Below are 26,450 nucleotides of genomic sequence, written 5' to 3'. Positions count from 1 at the left end.
AAATGTCGGTCTGTTTTTTATTCCTCCTAAATAATTTTTAGACATATTTGATACAAGCTTGATACTTAAATGAAACATACAGAACTCCATTAAAGGTAAAAGGTGTATTTTTTGCACCACTATTGTCACCAAACAAAATTACAAAAATAATCACTTTTCAAACAGATTTCCCTAACAATCCTCCCATCTGCCACTGGTCGAAAAACCAGATAGTCACACCATAGCTTATGACATTTGTTTAGCCATTGTTGCTGCATCAAGCTGGTAAATATGTTAAAAAAAGTGCAATGTTTTGATAGTGCCACAGAGCCACAGTGTTTACACTTTTTAGGGGACTCAAACAAATGGCTACTTATAGTTGTCTCTGCATATTAAGCTAGCATAAGTATTTTAGCATGAAAAAAATTACCATTAAATATTACATAGTTGATAACTGCCAAATTAATAAATGAAACTCCAATAAGTCTTCTGAGCAATACATTAGAAAATATTTGAGCAATAATAAAAATTCTGAGCAAATAAAATACTATAAAATCAGATAATTGAAGGTCAATACTTTCTATGTATTCAGAAGAGTGGGCTGTAAGTTCTTCTCTCGTTTGTTCAGATCCCATAACTCTGAGAATCTTTACCCTGATCTCATTGTATCCACTCTATGGAAGGTTTGACCTGTGCAACCTCTCCTCACCTGTGAGGTACATCTCCTCTCCCTCTGTAAACATCATCTGACAACGGGCACAACGAGCACATGTGGGGTGATAGTGCTTTCCTCCGGCCTAGAGAGAGAGAGAGAGAGAGAGAGAGAGAGAGAGAGAGAGAGAGAGAGAGAGAGAGAGAGAGAGAGAGAGAGAGAGAGAGAGAGATAATTCCTTGGTGCAATTAGTTCCAAAGAAATGTCCAACCTAATCAATAGATTTCAAATAACACATTTTATAGCTAACAAGATAGACATAAATTCCACAGTACAACAAACAAATCATATTTATCAAAGGTGCTCAAAGCAAACCTACTCCATACAAACAAGAAAACTAAACAAAAAATTGGGGATGAAATTAGGTTTGATAAAGAATGTAAAATTTAAATAAAACTACTCAGACAGCTCTCCAACCAAAAACACAGAGAGCCACAAAAAGCTGAAACCTGACAAAATTATTATGAAGAACTCAGGGATTATAAAAATACAATATGCCACAAAAAGCAACAACATCTAAATCACACTCTTAATGAAATTGAAAACTTGATTAATGATGATCAGTTCTGGGAAAAATTGAACAGTCTGAATAAACAACACAACCAGGACATAGCCATACAAAACAGAGAATTATGGAAAGGCTATTTTAAAAACGTATTCAAAGAAATTTCTCCAGAAAATCTCACACCTGACCAGAAAAACACGCAAAATAAGCTGTCAATTGGAATCTACAATAATAAAAAAAATAACCGAACCATTTAGACTACCAGATTAGCAGGTGCACCTAAGAAACTAAAACCCAGAAAGGCATGTGGTTAAGACAACATTTGAACAGAAATGCCCTGCAATAATGCAGGAGACTGTTCAGTCTAGTTTTGCAAACTGGGTACTTTCCTGATACCTGGAGCATGGGCTTAATTCACACATTACAGTACATAAGAGTGGAGACAAATAACTACCGAGGCATTTGTGTGAACAGTAATCTGGGAAATACTTTTTGTGGTATCCTGAAGTAAGAGTCAGATTGGATTCCTACCAAACCACCGCACCACCGACCACATTCTCATGCTACACACTGATAGTCAACCATCATGTTCATCAAAAAAGCAAAGGCAAAATGTATGCATTTTTTGTTGATTTAAAAAAAAAAAAAGCATTTGATTCTATTTGGCATGATGGTCCACCATTGGGGGTAAAATGTATGACACTATCAAATATGTGTATTCAGACAACAGGTGCAGAGTTAAAATTGGCAAAAAAAAGAACAGAATTCTTCACAGAAGGGCGTGGAATGAGACAGGGCTGCAGATTGAGTCAAACTCTGTTCAACTTTTACACTAATGAGTTAGCAGTGCTACTGGAACAATCTGCAACAACCGGTCTTTCTCTAAATAATTCTGAAGTTAAATTTCTTCTCTATGCAGATGATCTGGTGCTGCATGGACCTGCTGAACTGGGCCCTGACGGATAATAAAAAACTAAAAACTAAAATGATGATCTTCCAGAAAAAAGACAGATTACAGGAAACCAGATACACATTCACTCTGGGAAACACTGCAGTAGAACACACCATACACTACGACTACCTTAAGAGCATTCTATGCTATTAAGGGCAAATTTAGCCAAATTCCTGAAACAAATTGGTGTAAAATCTTTGACAGTATTATTATGCCTACTGCTTTGTATGGATGTGAGGTTTGGCACATAAAGTCCCTGCATGCAGGATTCTGTAGAAACATACTAAGATTTTAGAGAAGATCACCTATGTGGCAGGGCAGAGGGTGGGGCCGGGCTGTGATTCCACACACCCAGCCCCTAATTAGGCTGATTAAGCCGAAGAGGGATAAAGGCACCCGGAGACAGCAGTGCGACAGAGGCAGTGTTACGGGCAGCTGCCCGAGACCTGTGTGTGTTTGTCTTTTTGCTTAAGTTTATTATTAAAATATTAATTGTATTGTAAAGCCAGTTCTCGCCTCCTCCTTTAACTATGTTACAACATATTAATTCATAGGATTTAAGCAGATACCCCCTAATTAAACATATTGAAAAATGATCCGTCAAATTTTGGACACAACTAAATTCAAGTTCCCCTAACACAGTTTTCCAGTTCAGCAGAAAACCATAAAATGCAGGTGTTACTGGGTGAGGACAATCATGCATCTGTTTCAGCAAAATTCATTTTTGAAGTGCACACACTCAGAAACCAATTACTCAGTGGTGTAGTGGTGCCTGGAGATGTGGGTATACTCTTAATTTATGCCCCCCCATTTTTTTTAAAGTGGCCCGGCAAAGGATGAACGCCCTATGTTATAAACAGTGACATGTAGGACTAGTCTAAAATATTTAGTTCACCCCAAAATGGACCAATAGTATTTGCACACTGTCACTTAACTTCTGCTGCTTGAATTCACGGAGTAAGGATCATTATGAAATTAATATTAGCCAGTGTAGATTTTGCAATCAATACTGGCCCAAAGACTATAGGATAATTATACATTTTGTGTGAACTATTACTTATTCCTTAGTCCATCCACACATGAAAATTGGACAACTATACTCTAACCTTGCAGGTAGCCCACGACAGGGTATATTTGCATTTATTCACATGCGATTGCAGTGTTTCCCATGGGATTTTGTGAGACTATGGGGGGTGGACCTCCGACCCTCTAGGGGAGCTCCTTGTTTGCAAGAAAAAGTTGTACATTTTAAAGTTAAATACGTCCATCTGGTGCACTTTGAGAGCAAAATAAAAAGGAGAGTTTTGTGCTCTTAAAGCTGCAGTAGGCAACTTTGAAATAAATTTTGGGTAAAATTCGCTGGATTGATACTACCCGACCCACATTTTTCCCTCAGAGCTAGAGTCTGTGGTGCGAACTAATCTCTCACAGGGCCTCATTTTACAAGACACCATGTTTATATAGCAAAGAGCAATATAAATTGTAAACACATTGCTCTTCCCAACAGTGTTCTTCCTATTAAACAACAGAGCACTTTCTCTTTATTTCTGTTTAATGCTGCTCAGGTTTCATTTGAGCTCTAAATACACGTTTAATGACTCTCTTGCTCACAATATGTGCATTTAAAGCTTACAGAGATTCTTAACTGCCAAGAATCAGTAATTAAGTGTATATCGGTGTACACTGGGTGCCAAAAGTTTGGAATAATGGTAAATGGTCTGCACTTATATAACACCTTTTTTAACTTTAGCAGTTCTACAAAGCACTCTACACTATGTCTCCTTCCCCCATTTACACACACACACTCACACACCAATGACAGCAGAGCTGCCATGCAAGTTGCTAACCTGCCATTGGGAGCAACTTGGGTTCAGTGTCCTGCCAAAGGAAACTTCAGCATGTGGAGTTATGTGGGCTGGGAATCGAACCGCTAACCCTGCGATTAGTGCACAACCCGCTCTACCACCTGAGCCATACTTCTTCAAAGATTTATCATCAAAAAATCCTCCACGTGCAGCAATGAAAGCTTTGCCGATCCTTGGTATTCTACCTGTCAGTTTGTCCAGATACTCAGGTGACATTTCACCCCATGTTTCCTGTGGCACTTGCCATAGATGTGGATGTCTTGTCGGGCAATTCTCACGCACATTAGTCTAGTTGAGCCCACAAATTCTCAATGGGGTTAAGATCCACAACACTCTTTTCCAACTATCTGTTGTCCAATGTCTGTTTTTCTTTGCCCACTCTAACCGTTTTGTGGCAATTTCAAGCATTTCATAGCCTTCATTCCTCAAAACAATGATTGACTGATGAGTTTCTAGAGAAAGGTGTTTCGTTGCCATTTTTGACCTAATATTGACTATAAGACATGCCAGTCTATTGCATACTGTGGCAACTCAAAAATAAATACAAAGACAATGTTACGTGTCATTTAACAAACCAAATAGCTTTCAACTGTTTAATATAATGCAAGTGATTTTCTAGTACCAAATTAGCAATTTAGCATGATTTATCAAGGATAAGGTGTTGGAGTGATGGCTGCTGGAAATGGGGCCTGTCCAGATTTGGTGAATTAAAGTACCAGTTTTCTTCCAAAACAGCAAAATATGTAAATTATTCCAAACTTTTGGAAACCAGTGCATAAATGTGTGTATATATATATATATATATATATATATGCATATATAGTTCCAAAAAATATTTCTTAAATTATTTTTATAATTATATTTTGTCGGTGTTTACGCATCCTCAAGTTAAGCCAACCAGCTAAACACAGACAATTCTTTCAAAGTCAGCACTGCTTCTACCTGAACAGCAGCAAAACAGATAACCTGCACAGTTCACATCATGAACTAGATCTTGAGGTCTACAAACACATACTTCAGCTAAAAGCATCAGTTTACACCAGAACAATTTGTTATTTACAGGCAAAGATTGCAAATATACTTGAAGATACTTTCAGACTATGTATTGTCTAAATGGGATGTACTGTAAAGGAGGCAAAAGGCACAGAGCCGGTGAAAAGAAAAGGCCAGTATGTGAGCTAGAGAAATAGTGAATTCTGTAATTGCTCTAAGAATCAAAGTGCTCAGAGGCATGCTGTCTCACTAGGTGTCTCCCACAGGGATATAGTGCAAATCAAACAGGCAGGATAAAGATAAATCAGCCTGTGTCCCACTAGCTATAAATAACCTGACTTGAGTTCTTGCTTGAACACAGAGCACTTCACACCAGCCACTCAGACTGGGATAAGAGCAAACACACAGACTTAATGTGTGCGTGTGTGTGTACACCCAAATGCTTTTGGAGTGTGTGTTTTAGCATTAAGCTTCATCAGCTTTGGAACTCTCTGCTGGCAAATTATCTCCTTTCTTATATGTATGTAAACTACCTCATCATGTTCCTCCTCCCCTGCGACCATCACATTACACAAATTCTCTCTGTCTCTCACTGTCTCTCTCTCTCTCACACTCCCTAACTCCATCACCCTGTTCAATGGTGTCACAGAAAACATCAATGCAATAACAGAAAGGGTGCCAGGGGTAAAGGATGAGCCACTGGGGAGGCAAACTATAAATGCAGGAACAGGGCAGGGCAACAAACTATGCAGGAACAGGGCAGGGCAACAAACTGGCCCTTTATCAGTTTGATCACTCTTTCTCTCAGTAACAACCCATTAAACCAGTACTGGTAAAGGACCAAGTCATTTAGCAGTGAAGGATTTGTGCCACTCAACAAATTGTTGATGTTTTAAAGGGATAGTTCACCCAAAAATGAAATTATTTAAAACATACAAAGAGTAAAAAATAATAATTTACTCATTCTCATGCCATCCCAGATGTGTATGACTTTCTTCCTTCTGTTGAACACAAAGATTTTAGAAGAATATTTCTGCTCTGTAGGTCCATACAATGTAAGTGAATGGTGGCCAGAACCTCAAAGGTCGCAAAAGCATATAAAGGCAGCATAACATTAATCCATATGACTCCAGTGTTTAAATCCATATCTTCAGAAGTGATTTGATAAATATAGGTGAGAAACATATCACTATTTAAGACCTTGTTTTCCCTATAAATTCACCTCCCTGTACAGCAGGTGGCGATATACACAAAGAATGTGAATCATCAAAAACAATATAAGAAGAATGTGAAAGTGAAAATGAAAGTGGACATTTATAGTAAAAAAAATACTTTTTAATCTGTTTCTCACCCATACATCATATTTTTTCTGAAGAGACTGGAGTCACATGGATACATTTTATGCTGCCTTTATATGCTTTTGGGACCTTCAAAGTTCTGGCCACTATTCATTGCATTGTATGGACCTACAGAGTTTAGATATTTTTCTAAAATTCTTCATTGTGTTAAACAGAAGAAAGTCATACACAACTGGGATGGCATGAAGGTTAGTACATGATGGGAGAAGTCTAATTTATTTAATTTATTCCTTTAATGTCAAGCTTTCCAAATAGTGATATGGTTTTAGTGTTTAATTACTTATAGAATTAGAAGCACACGTCCCATGGTCTTTGTTGTGAGAGCTATTATATATTTTAAATTATTGTGAAACATACACTGATTTTTTTTTTTTTTTAACTAAACCGTGTTTCATCTAAACCTGTGATTGCATCTAAATGAATTGGTTTGATTAAAGTCAAAAATATTATTTAACATCACTGTTTCAACCTGAATAAACATGGCTCATTTTTAAAGGTTAGATCAGGCAGAAATAGCTCCTTAAAGTAACAATTGCAGGTTACCACTTTTTACAGTGTTCTTCCCTCCAATTCACTTGTATATTCTCTCAAACATAAATGGTGAAAGTGTGTTAAGAAAAAGAAGAGCTTCAAACAGTGGTTATATTTCCCATCTCTCTGGACTACTTTTCCATCTCCTCATATTTATCCCTTGATCTTTTTATAGAAGAGGCTAGCTGCTTGGCTCGATTGATGGATCAATTCACTTTTTTCTTTACTCCGATGCTGTCTATTCAGTTGACTTCTGTGTGTGGTATTCCATATTCAATACCTTTTAAAGATGAGTTGCTTATTGCAAAGATCTCCTATATGTGGGGTACATATTAGTAGTTGGTCAATTATTTAGGTCCAGTGACTCCAAAGTGCAAAGGGGTCCATGGACAGGTATTAGAACATACAGAATATAATCTAGCTTTTATATATTGAGGGTCCCTGGTTTGGCTGAGAGTATGGGTGTGTTTGTAAAGGTCAATGTTGGACATTGGTCCTGTGACAAGATGAAAGCAAGCTTGTACACTCACCTCTAGCACTCGTCCACTGATGTATCTTTCACAGGTTTCACACTTTATCCCAAACTGGGCATGGTAGTCTGACTCGCAGTAAGGAATGCCATCTCTAAATGCAAAATAAAACACATGAATGAACAGCTACTGTACTGATACAACATAGGTGCTTACTTTGTGTTTAATATGACAAACTGTAACCCCTTTTGACTTTTTTAAAAAATTTAAATTCCTTCTTGATCATTTCAAAGCATTATACATTGGTATTTTAAAGTGTCACTTCTGAATGACAAACACATTGTAATGACATCCTGTAAAAGGTATAGTTTAACCTAATTCTGTCATCATTTAATTATTTACAATGATGTAGTTTCAAACCTGTTTGACTTTCTTTCAAAAATTTGTAATTTAAGTGATAAATTTGTAATTTAAAATTTTTTAAATTACATCGTGGCTGCTCTTTTCCACATAATGAATGTAAAAGCGGACTGGGGCAGTCAAGTTCCAAAATTATAAAAAGCACCATAAGCGTATCATAAAAATATCATAAAGGTGGTTCATATCACTCCTGTGCTAAATATAAAGTCTTCTGAAGCCATTCGATAACTTTGTATGATGACCAGACCTAAATTTAAGTCTTTATTCACTGAAAATCTTGTCCACTGTAGCTCTCAAATCAAATACAGTGCTATTGAAGTTCAGCAGTAATATCACAACTGTGATTTAAATTTGATAAAATATGCAACCTAAGAGGATAAACAGTATAAGCGGTCACTCACTTGCTGATGTACTCGCCTGTCAGGACCAGGCCACAAGTCTGACACCTAAAGCAGCTGACGTGCCACTGTTTCTCCAATGCTAGCAATGATTGACCCTGTTTGATCTCCTGCTTACATCCTGCACAGTCTAGAAAATGCAGTAGAGAAGGGAAGAGAAGTTACATAATGGACTTTAGGTTCAAAAAGTACTTTCTCTGTCATGACCAGCTTTGACAGGCTTACAAATCCAGTATGAAGATTTAGCTGTAAATTGTCTTAATCAAAAAAAGAAATGAACCTGACCAAAACACACACTTAATGCACAGACACAATATTGAGCTGTGCAGGCTGGGTAGGGCAGCATATGATGCATGACTGTAACAGTCTTTTGAGCACAAAAGGTCAGTGCATCATTTATTTTTATTTGGACAATGCTGAACTATGTATACTATTTGAAGCCTGCCATAGATATTTGCTCTCTTCAGTTCACCTTCCCGATCAATAAGGTCAATCCTTAGACAGAGACAGATGTTACAGTACGTTTTTTTCCTTTCCTATTCCCATAAATTCTCCCCTCTCTGTCCCTAAAGTGGCTGTGATACAAGAGTTTGGAACAGGAGACATATTTGAGCTCTCTAGAAGTGGGGGAATTTTTTTTATTTTAAAGTATTGCAATATTTTACTTCACAATATTCACTGTAAAAAGTGGTAACCTGCAATTGTTAACTTAAAGAGATTGAGCACCGCTGAGCAACTGTGTGTGAAGTGTTAACATACAGCGGCATTAGGTTAACAAACACTCACTTATTTCTATTCAACCAAAATGCAAACTCATGCTTAAGAATATAAGTCTTGTAAGGATGTCCATACAGATTCTCTGAACCAATAAACTGCAAGGGTTCTGATAAACGTTTAATGATAAACACTCTGGAACAATGGTGTGCTATTCACGTACTATTCACGATACTCTCACATGCCTTTACTCTATACAACTTCTATGGCACTTTTTGCACAAAGCACTTAAGTGCAATGAAGAAGATGAATGAGAAACAAGTCAGTAAATGATTGCAATACATTAGTTTTGAATAACACTTGGCATTAAGAATAGCAATAATCCAATTGCAACCCAGATATTGATACAATTTTGAATTACTAGGTTCCTGCTAATTTCCACTCCTTATTCATTTGTTCAACCGAAGAGCAAACATAGACATACTCTTCACCTCTGGCCTTTAAACACACCACACCATATTCTCTCTCTCTCTGTTTAACCAGAGACTGTACACACTATAATCTGTTGAACAGTGCTCTGCCCTCTGTCCTTAAAGACATACAGGTCAATATATCCATATGGAGGCATGTAGCCCCCAGGCTATCAGGAAAAATTACTTGGTTGATTACTGAAAAAATCCAAAAGGTGGAAAAAATGCATGTAGGGGTGGAAGATATGACCAAAATCTTTTAAAACGGTAAGCAATTTTATATCACGATAACAATATAAGAGTTTTCTGGAAAATCAGTTGAGGTAAAAAAATAAAAATAAAAACTCAACTTGCTTTTAAAACTCAACCTTACCAAAAAGCTACATTTCACAAGACACATAGGCCCTATCAGTTTGATGTTGTTAACCATTATTATTATTATCAATTTTACTCAAGAAACTCAAGATCTTCTCAATGCATCAAAGAAAATAATACTTAAGTAGCCTAAATAAAAAAGAAAATATCTTTTTGCTTTTCATGATATTCTTTTGAAATACAGATCTGCACGTCAGATATATATATATATATATATATAAACCGATATGACCTTGTGCGATTATTAAACTGCAAAGGTCTGGGATTTAATTAAATAAATAGTCTGCTCCCTTCAAACTCCCTCTCATGCTTAAGAGTAACAAAAGTGCTCCGAGTTCTGTTCCGTTCGCTTAAGGTACGTACACACTGCCAGCGACATCGCGCGCGACAGCGACTCAATACCATTCATTTTCAATGCGAGCACAGCGACTTCCGGCGATACGAGCTGTCGCGACCGTTGGCGCTAGATGTGGGCGTGTCCAGCGACGCGACAAAGTTGAGAAAAGTTCAACTTTGGAGCGACTAACGGAAGCGACAGCCAATAGGAGAGACGACGGGAGAGCTCACGTGATCCTTCTCTCTTTCTCTCAGCTCCTGCAGTAACGGAAAGATGGATGAGGCTAATTCTTGCTGTTAGAAATGTTCCAGTGCTCTATGATATGTCTCTTCCCACGTACAAGGACATTTTAAAGAAAAATACTGCGTGGAAAGGTGTATCTGAGATCGCGGGGATTTTATGGACCCAGACAGACCGACATTTGCATTTTCGCCGCAGATAAACAGCCGCTCTGGCAAACAGCACGCCTTGTTTCTCATTCATCTTTGATATAAAGCATTTTATGTACTGATTCCATTTATATTTAGTCTTTTCCCTCCAAAATGTTTGTTTTTAGTGGCAAGAAAAGAGATTCGCTGTCAACAGCAATGGAATGACATCCGTGAATGTCATTTATAAACGTTACTAGGCAACCAGTAGTGGGAACACCCACTAGCGACTTCACCGCCAGCCACTGGCGACCTGCAGCGATAAAGTCGCTGGCAGTGTGTACGCACCTTTATTCATACTCAACTGGCGCATCTTCCGTGAAGCGGTTTTTATTATTATCTGCGGTAGCAGCATCTCAGTCTCCGCAAGGCACATGTATCATAATAATAACAACACGAAATTCAAGATGGGGTATAATTAAAACATCTTTATTAAATGATTGCTGAGCAAACAGCATTAACAGAAACACCTGTAGAGCACAGAAACTTCTCTTCCTTCTACTGTCATTTGTTTACCTCACGAGAGAGCGTGTCGCACTTATTACACTCCCCGCGGAAACAAGTGAAAGCGGAACTAATATTACCAACATCCAACAAAATGAAAAGGAAGGAACGTACATATAATAAATCTATATCAAATATTTAGTTACTATAATATAATGCATTACTAAATTAAATATAATCAAATAATTAATACAAATAAATGAAATGGTGACAAACTAACCCAAAATGTCCACTTTAAATTTAATTACACCAATGGGTTATCAGTTCAACTTCAGTTTGACATTAAGCCTCATACTTTAGGACTATCTTATATACAGTAAAGAATAATTTGTTTAAGCCAACTAGTTTTTAAGGCCTATAATAAAGAGCAACATTTATATTTTAAAATTATATTTTGTGTTTATTGCATTATTCAATCAACCAACATTATTTTTGACAGCAAAAACTAGGCTACAACTATGGGTTTACCAATAGGGCAATTTAGTTAACAGTGACATAGAGGAGTAAAGCTTATAACCAGTTTTGAAAGAGCTGCTGGTAAAAAGTTAAATGATCAGCATCAATTGATGAGATAAAAAGAAAATTGGAGATCGGTATCGGATGTAAAATCCTGATTGGAGCATCCCTAATATTCAAGTTGACTGTTTCAAAAACTAATAATAATGATTAGTGGGCTGAGATCCTGTCACAAAATGGACAAAAACAGGTACATGGTGGATGGGTACAATTTGAATATGAAGAAGACTTTGTTTCACTGTTTATATATTTATTTGTTTGTGGTTGAACTGAAAAACGATCTCAGTTTGGTTCTTTTTAAGAGGGCTCAAGTGTGAAAACCCCAGTAGCCTTTTTGCAGTTGAACATGTGGAAAACATTACCATTATAATCGCAGTTTAAATCACAATCACAATATTTTTCAAAATAATCACAATGAGTTTTTTTTAAATTGTGCAGCCCTAATGGTTTAAGTAACAAAAGTGTATATGGTCATTAGAGACTCTAGATATGTAATAGTGTTATTTTATTTTTTATTTGTACTTCTGTAAATTATACTTTTTATGATTATTTCATATCTAATTAAGTCATCACAGGATATCTATTTCTTAAATATATTTATACCAATAAATACTATATCACTTTGATTTTCTGTGTAACAATCAATTACCAACAATGGTGTATTATCTGTATCCCATTTGCGTGTACACATACAAAATATACATGCTATTTCTTACTCAAGATGGTGTTGTTGTTTCAGTGATTGACTTGATTTACATTTGACATTGCTATTTGATGAAGAAACAACATGGAAGTGAACTATACCGAGTACAACACATGAACAGTATGATATGACTACTGCCATTTGGGTGTACTATTGAAATGATGTAAGATGTGCATCTCTTTAGACTCAATAAGTGCCTGAGAAAATAATTATGTGAAGCTTATGTATATCTTATGTGCAGCTTATGTGTATTTTATGTTTAGATTATATGTTATGTATAGCTCAATATGTGTTTGACAGTTGAATCTCATGAAATTTCAGTGTGAAATGTTAGGGGAAAATATGTAAAATGTTAAGGACATTTAATTTCTATGAAAACAAGGAAAATGCATTAATTGAGGGGTGGGACTTACGACTTGGCCCGTGGATTTTGATTGGCTCATTGGAATTAACCAGCTTGAGGGAGCACTGCTGACATACACATTCTTTACCACTGAACGTCACTCTGTCCCCAATTGGAAAAGGTTTCCTAGAGAGGGAAAGAAAGACAAAGAGCATGCTATTACACAAAAAAGAAAAGAAAAAAAAACACAAGTAAACCATTGCCTTAAACCTACTAGTCCAAATACAAAATGATCCACTCAAAAACATAATGCTTGTAAAGAAGACAAAATCATATGATGGAGAAAAGTGTGTAGACAGACACACACATACACACAAACATACTTAACCAAATTGCTAATATATCAAGAACGATGGGACAGCAGAGCAAGATTAATGTTTCCATACACTATTATGTAGTACACTATAGGCATATGATCATGTAGTAGACTATTTCAGCATTAGTTTTGTATGTTTTTATAAATACCATAATGTCATAACATGTTTCTCTTAATGAAAAATTCATATTGACATGAATGGGAGCCAAGTAAGGATTTACTAATTAAAGAAAGCAGAAAAAATTCTTATGAGAGGAGGCACGGCAGGGTTAGGTAACATTTAACCCTAAATAGTGCTAAGGGAGCAAGCATTAAAGACAGACCAGAACCTGCCTGTAGACACTTCCCAACTTTAACTAAATATAATCCTATGCCTTTAGATGTGCAGAGGAGACAAAGCAGCAATTAAAAAAAATGGGAGGAATTAACTCACATTTCAAAATTACCTGACACTTTTAAATGATTTTATTTAAGGAAGAACAGGGATGTCTTATTACACATTTAAAGGTGTGCCACTAGTATCACCAACCGAAAAACATAACCTTAAAAAAATAAATAATACAAAATATATATATACAAATACTGATTGTTTTCAAACATTATTCCATTGGTTGAAAACAGATAGCCCCACCTCAAAATCATGCCAGTGGTTGTGCCAATGTTGCCATGTCAGGCTGGTTGGGATGTTCAAACAAACATGTACATTTTTTGATAGTGCTTTTATTAGGCTTTGCTAGTCCACCAGATAGATTACACAAACAAGCATAAACCAGCATGAAAATTCATGGTAGTTTAAAGCTGAAGTATGTAACTTTTTCTGTGTTAAAATATTTTCTTCGATCCCAGCTTAATATGCAGAGACAACTATAAGTAAACCATTCAAAAACACTGTCTCTGTGGCACTATACAAAATTCTGTGTTTGTTTTGAGCGGCCCACTAAGACCCCACCCAACAACGCTACATGACAAATGGCATGAGTAGGGGGCAAGATTATCTCTTTGTGTGATCAATGGCAGAGAAGTGGCGTATTTAGAAAGCTGTTTTGAAAACACTGTTTATTTTTGCAATTCCATTTGGTGGTGCTAATGTCCCATAAATTACATACTTCAGCTGACAGCAAGTCAGTCTTATTCAGCAGGGTCAGCAGCTCATGCGTACTCTTTCTGTCAAATCACGCTGAATCAAAGGCCTCCACAAACCAAGACAGGGTCCACAAAACTGACCAAGTGCCACTATGTATATAAACTTACCTTATGTTTATGGTGAGAATGACAAGACAACATTTTACACATTTTATAGATAAATGCATGTGTCTCATTTGAGCACCTGTTTGCACATATAACAGCTGCTATAATGCGTCCACTGCACCGCTTTATCTACACAGTAATCAGATGGACTGGAAGCTTCTTCACCATGAGACAAATCCTATTACATTAGACTATTCCTCCGCTAATGCAGCAATTATTAAGCAATCCATTTACAGTGAACCATGACCTAGAGGAGCGCTGACACTTTACAAGATTAAGGCATAGGTCCTTTAAAAACAGATCTTGTATTATGTCTCTTGTGCTTCCACTGTTAACATTTGCACATTTGTACAGAAGAACAAATTCCTCGAAATATTCATTAAAATGAATATGTATAAATTGTACGATATTTGGTTGATGTAAATGTACACGGTACAGATTAAAGTGCCCACGTACCTCCACCATTATATGTAGGAACAGTATGTGTGAGCTAGGAATTAAATTAAACTGTCCTTATTATACATTATTATGTAAAGAAATGTACAACCATTATAAATTAGATAAATGAAAAATAACTAGATTATTAGTCTGAATAAAATTCTCCAACATTAAAATCGAAATACAATGTCTCATTGTATCCGCTCACAATTTCTATTGAGAAGAATTAGCTTTAATTAGGGAATAATTATTAATTAACTTATTGGAGTGATATTATTCTCATGGCTTATTGAAAATAATATCACACATATTTAGGTACAGCTTTGAAGCTAGATCTTTTAAAACTAGGGATGAGTTTATTTATCAAAATATACCACAGGCAAATTATCTTTGAATATAGACAAACTTTATTGCTATTCTAAACATAAAACTAATCTAACACATAAAACATGAAACAGGTTGGTGAGTAGTGACAGTAGTGAATATGAAGTAAATAATCAATACAGTGAATTACTTTATGGAGTCTGATGACAATGCCTTAAGAACCATTTAACCTTATTTGAGTCTAAATCGATTTGCAATCGAATTACTCAAAGTATTCAACTAATACACCAGCACTTTGAGCAAAAGCCTGGAGATGTATTCGCATGTCGGTTCTTTGGCATTTGTAGAAAGTTTGGTCTGTCTATGTTTTACACTGCATGACCGCGGAGAGTTATTGTCTGGTTGAAGCGAGACCTTCTGCAAGGAGGACTTGCGACTCCCGATGGGTGTGTGAACCGTAGAACAGAGAGTGAGAGGCTTCCTTTGGACTTTGTGTGTCCGGAGTTTTCTTTGGACTCTGCATGGAGGATCTAGAAGCAGCAAGATAGCTGAAGAGAGGAGACGCAACGTTTCCAAGAGAGCATTGCAAGCGAGAAGTTCAGCAGACGAGAAGAGAGCAAGAGAAGAAAGTCCTTCCGTTTTTTTTTATTGAATTTGGCCACACCCCAAAGGTGTCCTGAGTCAATCAGAAGTGACTTTCCAGAGTTACATGGTTGACTGGTCTGTCCCTTTTCTGAGTTGATTTTCGATCCTCTGTGGAGGATTCTTACAAACACCCTCTCAAAAATAGTGCATGTTTAATCATGAACCTTTATATCTTGTCAAAAGTACAAGAGACATGACATTTGTTGTCATCAACATTCTCTATGAAACAAGCAAGCATGTACATACTAAATATGATATTCTTTCAGGAATATTATATGAGTAAGTAACAAAACATGAAAATTCCTGATTACAAATCATTACACATATTTTAAAAGGTACATCAGGCTTTAATCATTAATTTGTTAGTTATAACAGTAATCACAGGTCAGAGGGTCATTTTCAGAATTATCTAGCAAGGCTAGGTATTGTGTACATTGTGGGTTTAAATACATTCTGTACATTTTAGAGGGTTAAATCAGCGAAGTACAATGTTCATGGATTCCTTTTTAGCTGCTGTTTGCAGGATAATAATCACAATGTCTTGTGATCTGATGAGTCTAAATGTAGCAAATTGGTTTATATCGGAGAACAAAACAGAGTATGTCTTTCTTGGGAATTCTAGGGAGTGTGTTGTCTGTCTTTTATTGCTTGTGACCCCTGCACTCAGGGATCTCTTTGCAGAGATGGTCTTAATAACAATTTAGGCGCCATGGATGAGTTTTCTGACTCTCTATTGGCTCGGTGGGGGATCTCTCTGATCTGTGGAATGTGTTGTTGTGTTCAATTGATTGCTTTGTTCATGTTCATTTTATACATAATTTGTGGTTAATAAGATGTTTATTCTGTCTTTTTTGTTGTGTATTTTATATTATTTTATTTTAAAGACATAAATTACAGAAGAAAATTTTATGTTTTATTAGGCATTGGAACTTGCACTACCATTTACTACAACTTCAGTTAAAAACTCACAACAGCATGGGATCAACAGGGAGACCAAAGAATGCTCAATGAGTCAATGAAGATGATGCCTTGTACTCTATATAAACTGCTTGTGTATGGAAACAGTTAATCACATAATACATTAAGTGCTTTGCCACTAATCTTCAACGTGTTTGTCGTGATATATTAATTTTGGAGAGAGCTATATTTGGTGTTTTAGCTTTAAAGTTAAGTTAATCACACAACCTGTAACCTCAAAACTGTAGCTCACCCAGCAATAACCATGTGCTAATAAAAAATGTAAACAATAGCTCCTTTTATCACACAAATCATTACATACAAACACATCACAATGGAACAGCCACTTTTCACTGTGCTATGTGAAGTATGGCAACTTCTCCACAATAGTGACCTCACACAATGATTTCTTTGGACTATAGAATGAAAGATGGCCGGGTAGGTGGGCAGACAACAGAATCGCTTATATAGCTCAGTGTGAGACACATGAGTGGAATAATTCCTTTAGTTTCTCCAGTGTTATAGTACAGCTGGAGCCAATGAGAGCAGGATCTCTAAATCAACAAATATTCTTCTTCATTCTCTGTCTCCGTATTTCATTCCTTCTCTTTCACACAACCTACTTCATTCTATATTTACATGTGAAAGCTGTGTGGGTTCCTTATAAGGCTGTATGTGTGCATGTCTTTTTTCGTGCTGTCTTTATGTGACCTTGGCATTACCCAACACATTACACTCCCCTCAGACACACACAGCATTGTCAGCTTTTCCTGCTCTTTAAAAATGTACAGTTTTGTGTGAAATAGATGCTGCTTTTCTTCTGTCCACTAATGCATTTTGACTCTTTTGTGACATCAAAAAAAGACTATACCATCTATTTCCAATTATATATATATATATATATATATATATATATTTGGAAATAGACGGTATGGTCTTTTATATATATAAAACCATAATTCGAAAAAGTTGTGACAGTATAAAGAATGATAATTATATTCACCCTTTTCTATATGGAAAACACTACAACTACACATTATATGAAAATTTTTTGAAAATGTACACACTCCAAAAACGTTGGGACAGTCGAGTGTTTACCACTGTGAAACATCAAATTTTTTTCTAATAATATGTATTAAGAATTTAGGCACTGAAGACACAAGTTTGTTAAGGTTAGAAAGTGGAATTTTCTCTCAATCATCCATTATGTAGGTCTTTAGCTGCACAATTGTACAGGGTCTTCATTGCGGTATGGTGTGCTTCATAATGCGCCACACATTCTCAATTGGAGACAGGTCAGGACTGCAGGCAGGCTAGTCTGGCACCCACACTCTCTGCTCACACAGCCATGCACTTGAACTTGAAAATGGTTTGAAGCTGTCCTGCTGGATAATGCATGGATGTCCTTGGAAAAGACTGTGCTGGATGGCAGTTTATGTTGCTCCCAAATTTGTACATATCTGTCATTTAATGGTGTCCTCACAGATGTGCGAGTTACCCATGCCATGGGCACTGACACACCCATGAAACTGGCTTTTGGACCTGATGCTAATAACATCTTGGATGGCCCCTTTCCTCTTTGGCCCAGATAACACAATGGTTTTGTTTTTAAAACAAGGAATCTTCAGACAAAAAACTCTTCAGACAAAAAAACACAGTTATACTTTACATCTAAGACTAGACTGAGCCCAGCAAAGTCGGCAGCGCTTCTGGACAGTGTTGCTGTAGGGATTCCGTTTTGCATAGTGAAGTCTTAACTTGCATCTGTGGATGCAGCGGCGAATGGTGTTGACTAACAAAGGTTTACTAAAGTTATTCCAAGCCCATATTCATGATATCTATTACAAATGAATGATGATTCCTAAGACAGTGATGTCTGAGGCATCAGACATAACACACATTCAGAAATGGTTTCCGTCTTGCACATTACGCACCGAGATTTGACCAGATTCCTTGAATATTTTAATTATATTGTGCACTCTAGGGTGAAATGTCCAAATCCTGCAATCTTCTAGGCTGTTTTTGGAGGCTCCTTATATACTATGAAATGACTGCCTCACCTGTTTAATATCTCCTGTTTCACATCACCTTGTTATTTCAATGTGACAAGTTGTCATTAGTCTTAAATTGTCCCTGTCTCAACTTTTTTGGAGCATGTTGCAATCATCTGATTTAAAATGACTGTACATAAAAAAAAAACTATTAAATTATCAAAGAAAACCACTAAATAATATGTAGTTGTATTTCTTTCAAATAGCAAAGGGTGAATATAATTTACAAATCATAATATATATATATATATATATATATATATATATATATATATATATATAGTACTTACACAAAATACAGTATAATATATTCTTGATATTATCTGCAAACCAGTCTTAAAATCTTAAATATAAACTGTATATATTTGTGTAAGATTTAGAGAATATACTGTATCTTGAATTAAGTTTAATATATTTACCCTGTTGGCAAATTGTTTCTTAAGTAAATCTATCTTTTCTTAAGGACGTTTAGACATTTATTTTACTAGAAAACTCCTGATTAAGAAAGCGATTTTTTTGCAGTGCTACCTTTTAATTGAAATGGAAGAGAGTCAAAATGTTCCTCAATATATTAATTAAGGAAGCTCAGAATTCCCTATGAATTACAAATATGAGTTTTATATTAATAAAACTATTTAAACCAGTCCTGGGGCTGAGCGTGACTTATGAATAATTACTAACAGCACTACTAGGATGATAGCCCACTAGGGCCCGGTCTCCACACAGATGGTGTAAATATTAAATGTAACATAATCTAGCTTTCCTGTTGACTGTTTACTTCATGGTCAGGCCGATACATTTTTAGGTTACTGCCAAGAGCATCCCATTGGGCCCTTTAGTAGCCAATTGGCAATGCAGTCCAACAAATGCAATCCCAGGCCTCATGAAAAAGGCCTTCTCACTTCCATTCATCAAGAGATAATTATCTTTCTGTGTGCTTATTTGTTAAAAGAAGAGTTCCTCTAGATACAAACAGAGCAAAAACACTCTATGTAAGTACAAAGGGACCATAAAAGAGACACATTATCCACAAAACTCACAGCTCTCCAGCAAATTCACCACTCCCCAGTAAAGTGTTCAAAATAGAAACAAAAGCATGTATGTGATAGAAAGAGAATAAGGAGATAGAGAGCGAGAGAGACAGAGAGAGAGAGAGGTTATGTAAAATAAGTAGCCAGCCAAAGACCTTAAAAATGTCTATGTGAATATTCAAGCTGAAAATTAAGCAAAAGGTGCAGATGTATTAAATCAATTTATTTTTTTTTCCATTTCTTACTACAAAAGGCAATAGGGTTGGTATAATGGTGTTTCAATGTTGGGCAGATAGATGTCCCTGCAGGAATGTTTTAGAGAAGCTCTCATTTTATGGCCTGTCAGTCTACGAAAAAGCAAAATGTGAAGTCCCCGAGAGTGTGCTTTTTCACGTCTGCCTTTTAACTTCATAATTTCCTTGCTCACTCTGCCCATCAATCTTCAAATATTCACCTCTGGCCACCACAGCTTCTCAATTTACACAACTTCCTCCACTCTCTGCTTGCTTTCCGGGCATTATCGCATATTATGAGATCCAGATGCCAGCTTTCTTGTGCCTTGACTCATGTTTCAATATCCTGTTCAGATCTGCTTCAGTTTCCCTTTATTGATCTCTCCTCTTCCACCAATTTTATAGTATGCAGAACAATTTAAACAAGATGAATGAAGATGAGAGGAGACTCCTTGTCCTTGTTTATAATAGTAATTAGCACTGTCAGTCGATATTTTTTAATTGTGATTAATCACATAACTTTTCATAGTTAATCGTGATTAATCACATATTTTGATAGTGAAATTTGACTCTATATAGTTTTCTCCTGTCAAAATGCATTTATTTGTTTTTTCTGAAAAAAAAACAATATGTAATAATGCAATGCTTTATTAACATTTTCCAAACAAAGTCTTCCACAGTATAAAGACAAATGCACTAAAAAAAGCACCAATTCAAGTAATATTACGCTTCCTTAAGTCTAATAGGGAGTTTGACAAATTAAAAGATCTAGCCCCACCATAGGTTGCATATTTATTGCTATGGTCATTATATCTCTTAAACTCTCATACTCTACAATATTAATCAGCTGGCAGACTATGGCTATCCGCTTTGCTACAGCAATCGTAAAGCCATATTCATATATCATGTCAGGGCGTAAATGCCAGTAACAAGTGCCGCTTTGAACTTCCCATGAAAAGCGCTGCAGATGTTTTTTGTGATAGTTAAGACTTTAAATGTTTCTGTGGTAATTCAATAGCACATTACAGGGGCAGTAAAATACTTGATTTCTGTCACAAGTCCCATCTGGGCTTGTTTGTATAAAAAATAGCATTAAGAAGTCCTTTCTCCATCACTTTATCACTGACACCTAATCACTGCTGTGGCTGTGTCTCGTTTGGAAGGCTGCAGTATACCGACAATCCTCCTTTAAACAAGCCTCGTTTAAACGAGACGGCCTTCGTAGGACAAACGGAAACGGAAGGTAACATGGTTGCTATGACAGCACACCACACTTAAACAAGCGCGAGCTATGAGTGAGAAGGGAACAAAGTCCCTTTAGAAGGGAATGTATGAGGTGCATTTTAGGAGCGTTATAATGATGTAAAGAAAAAAGAAAATAGATATTTTGAGGTGTACTTTTAGTCTAATACTTTATTTTAATTATATATTAATATCATTATACATATTATATACTCTGCACCCATTTACTGAGGTACTTCAACTTCGGAATTAACATTCCTTTCATTTGAACATCATATTTACGGGCAAATTGAAGGACATTTTTTTTTTTTATGTTTCCGTTGAAGCAAAGCATTATGGGTTGTGAGCACCCATGAAGGATACACCTCATGCATCCTCCGAAATCCTGTGAAAGAAGATTGTATTCGAAGGCTGCATTCAAAGTGTCCTACTTGTTTTTCTGAAACGAGACAGCCTTGATGATGTATGTGGCCGACAAATGCAACCTCCGCTGGACGCAGCCTTCCAAACGAGACACAACCTGTGTGTGTGTCCGTGTAATAACTCCAGGCTGACACATCGACACATCACAAAGGTTCTGCCCTAATCAAACTAGTGTTTATGCTGGTTGAGGCTTTATTAACAGTAATGCATTAATCGAAATTAAGAAGATGCACACGTTCAAAAACATTTTTATTAATTTTGAAAGCTCTAATAGTAACATTAGAACATGGAACTCAGAATTGTTTAATGTGATTGAATTAATGAGTCATCAGTCATCAGAACATCAGTAAATGAGCATCATTCACCAGCATCCTACCGGCACTCCCACACATTTAATCTGTCTGATGGGTCTGTATTCGTAATGACCCTTTCGTACTTCTTTGTTTAATGCAGCTTTAGGATGACATTCAGTCTGCCTACTCTGTGAGTTATTACAGCGCTGTGATGTCCTGTAAAAGAAAGTTTGGAAGACAGCTCACCTACACGCACTGCAGACAAAACACTGTGGATGGTATGTCCGTCCCAGTGCGGAGACCACCTCCCCTGAGATAAAATCCCCACAGCTGTCACACTTTGTGCCATACAGCCGCTGGTAGTCTGCTGTGCAGATATATTCACCACTCTTCTGAAAGAATCCAGAATGTGCCAAATCACAGCCACACACTGGAAGACAAAATGAGAGAGATAACAACATGAGAACAGCAGATAAGACCATACAATTTTAAAATTCAATTGTTTAAAATTGTATGTTCCCAGTTTAATATTTGGCCTTTTGCCTTTACATTTGCAGTACTGTAGAAAAGGGAGAGGAAATTAGATTTTGAAATGTTGCAAAGTGGATTCGTAGTTGCTACAGTTAATGACAATACATTTTTTCTTGACCTCTAGAGAAATCTGTATTCTCTGATTTACACACACACACACACACGCATGCACGCACGCACGCATGCACACACATACACACACACACACACACACACACACACACACACACCCACACAGTCACGTTCTCGGTAAATCAGCTGGTTTGTTTCAGTTTGTGATTACATGTTCTCTCTATTAATTCAGGTTTCACTGACTTGCGTAATCAGCGTTGCCATGGGATTCTTGATTGATTCTATGGTAACGCAGATCATCCCAGCTTGCTGCGAGCGAGCGGCACCTGATCGCCAGTAATTCCCTGCCTATATCTTCCTCATTCTGTTTTGTGTTCATCGCTTGATTGTTGTTTGAGTCCTGTTACTTACCACTCTCTTCCTCTGCCCTAGTATATCCTGTATCATGTTTTGTGTATTGGTTGCCAGTTTGTGCAGGGTCAGTTTTTGGGTCGCCAACAGGACCAGATCTCCACTTCCCACTGTGCCATTGAAATGGTGGCGTCTCAGCTAGTGGAACTCACATTGTTTCATCGACTCCCATAACTCATTGACTCCAACTCCGCTGCTGAGGTTTCTTCACAGGCCCCAGCGGCTCTCCTTCGCACCCGGCACTCAGAGCCCCATGCCATTCCTCCACCTCCATACTCAGCTGAGGTGGAGTCCTGTCGCACATTCCTCAAGCAGTGTTCACTCTGTTTCTCGCTGCAGCCCTCAACATACTCCACGGAGGCAATCATGATTACCTTCGCTATCATGCGCCTGACTGGCAGGGCCGGCCAATGGGACACTGCTTTATGGGAGAGTCGCCACCATTGCTACTCCTAGTTCCAGGAGTTTTCAGCTGAGCTACTTTGTGTATTTTACAGATCTGTACATGGACAAGAAGCGTCAAATATTCTATCCAGGTTGACTCAGGGTAACTGCTCGGTTGTGGACAATGTCTAGTACTCTCTCCGCTTCTGCAGAATGGAGTCAGTTCCTGGATGGTTTATCAGGCACAATCCATGATGAGGTTTAAGATTTCTCTGGATCTACCTTCCCGTTTTGACGACCTGGTCACTCTGACCATTAGGGTTGACCAGCGCCTTGCACTCTGATACAGCAGATGTCACCTCCCAAGCCAGCTGACCATTACCATCCTCCCACTCCTGTGGCTATTGTTTCAGTGCAGCTACCCGAAACGGAACCCATGAAGATCAGGAGGACATGCTTATAACGAGAAGAGAGGTGGTGCTGCATGTCCAAGGGGCTCTGTCTCTACCATGTTGGTCCTGGTCACATCATTGCCAACTGCCCAGAAAATTCCCCCGCTTGTCGGTAGACAAGGGGTTACTGGCGAGCGCAACTCCTCTGAGAAAAACCCCGTACAATGACTTGTTCTTCCGGCCTGGCTGCAGCTCAGAACAACCAGTCTTTCTGTTTCTGCCCTGGTGGACTCCGGATGCAGAGGGAAACTTCCTTGATGCTGCAACGGCTTCCAGGTGGAAGATTCCGGTGGTAAAGTTTGCCGAACCCATCATAGCATACTCTCTCAGCTGGTCCGCTGTCCCTCTGCACCAGTAGTACTAGGACATCCATGTTAGTAACACACAATGTAATCTAATCCCTGGGATTCTCCTCCATGAGGTCGGTTGTATTCACTCTCTGCTCCCGACAGGAAGGCCATGAAAAAGTACATTACTTATTCTCTTGCACCCAGTCTCATCCGCTCTTCCTCTTCCCCTGCAGGGCCGGTGTTCTTTTTTGTGGTGAAGAAGAATGGCTCACCTGTATTGATTATCAGGAGCTTAATTATATCATGTTGAAGAAACGTTATCCTTTGCCATTTATGTCTTTAGCTTTCGAAGTCTTGCAGGGGGCATTCATCTTTAAAAAGTTGGACCTACGCAATGCTTATCGCCTGATTTGGATCAGGAAGGGCGATGAGTGGAAGATTACATAAGGGGCATTTTAATATTCGGTCATGCCATTCAGGTTGGTCAATGCCCCTGCTGTCATCCAGGGGCTCGTGAACGACGTGCTTCGGGACATGGTTGATCGATTTGTTTTTGATTATTTAGACAATATTCGGATATTCTACAAGAATATTGTTGACCATGTCCAGCACATCAGGCAGGTGCTCCAGTGACTGCTAGATAACTGACTGTTTGTTAAGGCAAAGTGTGTTTTTCATGTGTAATTGTTTCCATTCCCGGGTTTCATCTCATCCAAGGGAGGGCACATGGACCCTGTTAAAGTAAAAGCGGTGTCTGATTGGCCAACCCCAGATTCCCGCAAGTCTTTGCAAAGTTTTATGGCGTTTGCTAATATTTACCGATGTTTCATTAGAAACTTCAGTCAGCTCGCTGCACCCCTGAGGGAACTCACATCCACCTGTACCAAGTTTTTTGGTCCTCGCGGGCAGAAGCCGCAATTTCTAAATAGAAAGAGAAGTTTACTACCGCTCCCATTCTTGGTACTCCTGAACCTTCACGTCAGTTAGTCGTGGAGGTGGATGTGTCAGAGGTCGGTGTTGGTGCTGTCCTATCACAGTGCTCCTGCACCTTTTCCCGCACCACCTGTCCCAAGCCAAACGGAATTACAACTTCAGTAATAGGGAGTTGTTGGCTGTCAGGTTGGATTTGGGGGAGTGGCGTCACTGGTTAGAGAGTTCAGGGTTACCATTCATGGTCTTGTCTGACCAAACAAATTTGGAGTATATCCATGGAGCTAAACGTCTTCACTCCAGATTTTATTTCACCCGTTATGATTTTATTTTATTTTATCGTCCAGGCTCAAAAAACACCAAGCCCAATGATCTATCCCAATGTTTTGAAGTCTGAACCTCTTCCACTCCTCCAGATACCATCCTTCCCACCTCCCGGGTGGTGGGCATGATGTCCTGGGACATGGAGACTAAAGCCGCTTTCAAATAATTTTCAAAAAAGATTTATATTTAAAGCTACTTCATGCATATGTAAACAGCAGGATCAAATAAAGTTTATGAGGGCCTGCTTTCCTTTGGTGCACAGATTTAAGTGCTGTGCAGTCAGTCAGACAAAACATACACAGAAATGGTGGCAACGCATAAACACCAGATTTCACAGATTCCAGTGTTTGTATATATAGAGGCTCGAGCTTACAATGTATTCCACTGCATTTCACAAATTCTGCACATGTAACTTAACTAATTAATTATGTCCTCCTCAAAAATATGTGAACACAATATAAGCCTTGAGTGTATCATAAAACTTTCTAATAAGAGATTACTGTGCTTTCAGATTGTAGGCTATATTAATTGATTCTCATTTCTTTTAATTTTTATATTTGTATTTAATATTTTCTGCAAAATGTGTGCTTTATATTTTACAATTCCTTAACACCTAGTGCCTCAAGAATAATGTTATTATACTTGCACACTCCACAGACAAAAATGAGAATTCTGTTTCAGTAGATATTAATGTCTGAAATACCAGGAGAAATCACAGATATCAACATATTCCACCATATATGTGGCCTACATTTTCAGCTTTATTTGGTGAGAAAAAATAAAGAATATACCAATAATATAATTAAATAATAATGTAGTAATAATAATAATAATAATAATATTTAAATAGGCCTATCTGAGGCATACTTTATACACAGAAGCTATAGCTTAAATGTAAGAGTTTTAAAATGATAAAATTAGTTTTGATGCACATCAGGTTATATAAGAATACAGATACAGATACAGATAATTTGGTCATAGTCACAGATTCAGATAATGGCTTTGCTGCACACCCCTATTGTACGTGTCCAAAAAACATGGTATCACTATGGTACATGTCCAAAAAACATGATATTGCTATGTATGCTATGTTATATAAATAAAAAAACATGCCATTACTAGGGCAACATGTCCAAAACATGGTCCCATGATAACATGATACCATGTTTATTACTGCAGTTTTAAACATTAAAACGTGTTGCTGAAAAATATTTTTGATTTT

The 26,450-nt window shown here is 37.5% G+C and overlaps 1 protein-coding gene across 1 annotated transcript in view; it reads right to left on the bottom strand.

The window, feature by feature from the left end:
- LOC127660213 (actin-binding LIM protein 3-like) overlaps positions 1-26,450 on the bottom strand; it is a 118,019-nt gene that overhangs the window by 37,472 nt on the left and 54,097 nt on the right. The window contains exons 3-7 of the mRNA XM_052150336.1: positions 22,081-22,264; positions 12,644-12,759; positions 8,187-8,313; positions 7,426-7,519; positions 689-776 (exon numbers count right to left, since the gene is read on the bottom strand). Of these exons, the coding sequence (XP_052006296.1) occupies positions 689-776; positions 7,426-7,519; positions 8,187-8,313; positions 12,644-12,759; positions 22,081-22,264 (609 nt within the window). The remainder of the gene's footprint in view (positions 1-688; positions 777-7,425; positions 7,520-8,186; positions 8,314-12,643; positions 12,760-22,080; positions 22,265-26,450) is intronic.

This window comes from Xyrauchen texanus, chromosome 19 (genome assembly GCF_025860055.1).
Source record: "Xyrauchen texanus isolate HMW12.3.18 chromosome 19, RBS_HiC_50CHRs, whole genome shotgun sequence".
Taxonomy (NCBI): domain Eukaryota; kingdom Metazoa; phylum Chordata; class Actinopteri; order Cypriniformes; family Catostomidae; genus Xyrauchen; species Xyrauchen texanus.
This window is presented reverse-complemented; position numbering and strand designations above follow the sequence as displayed.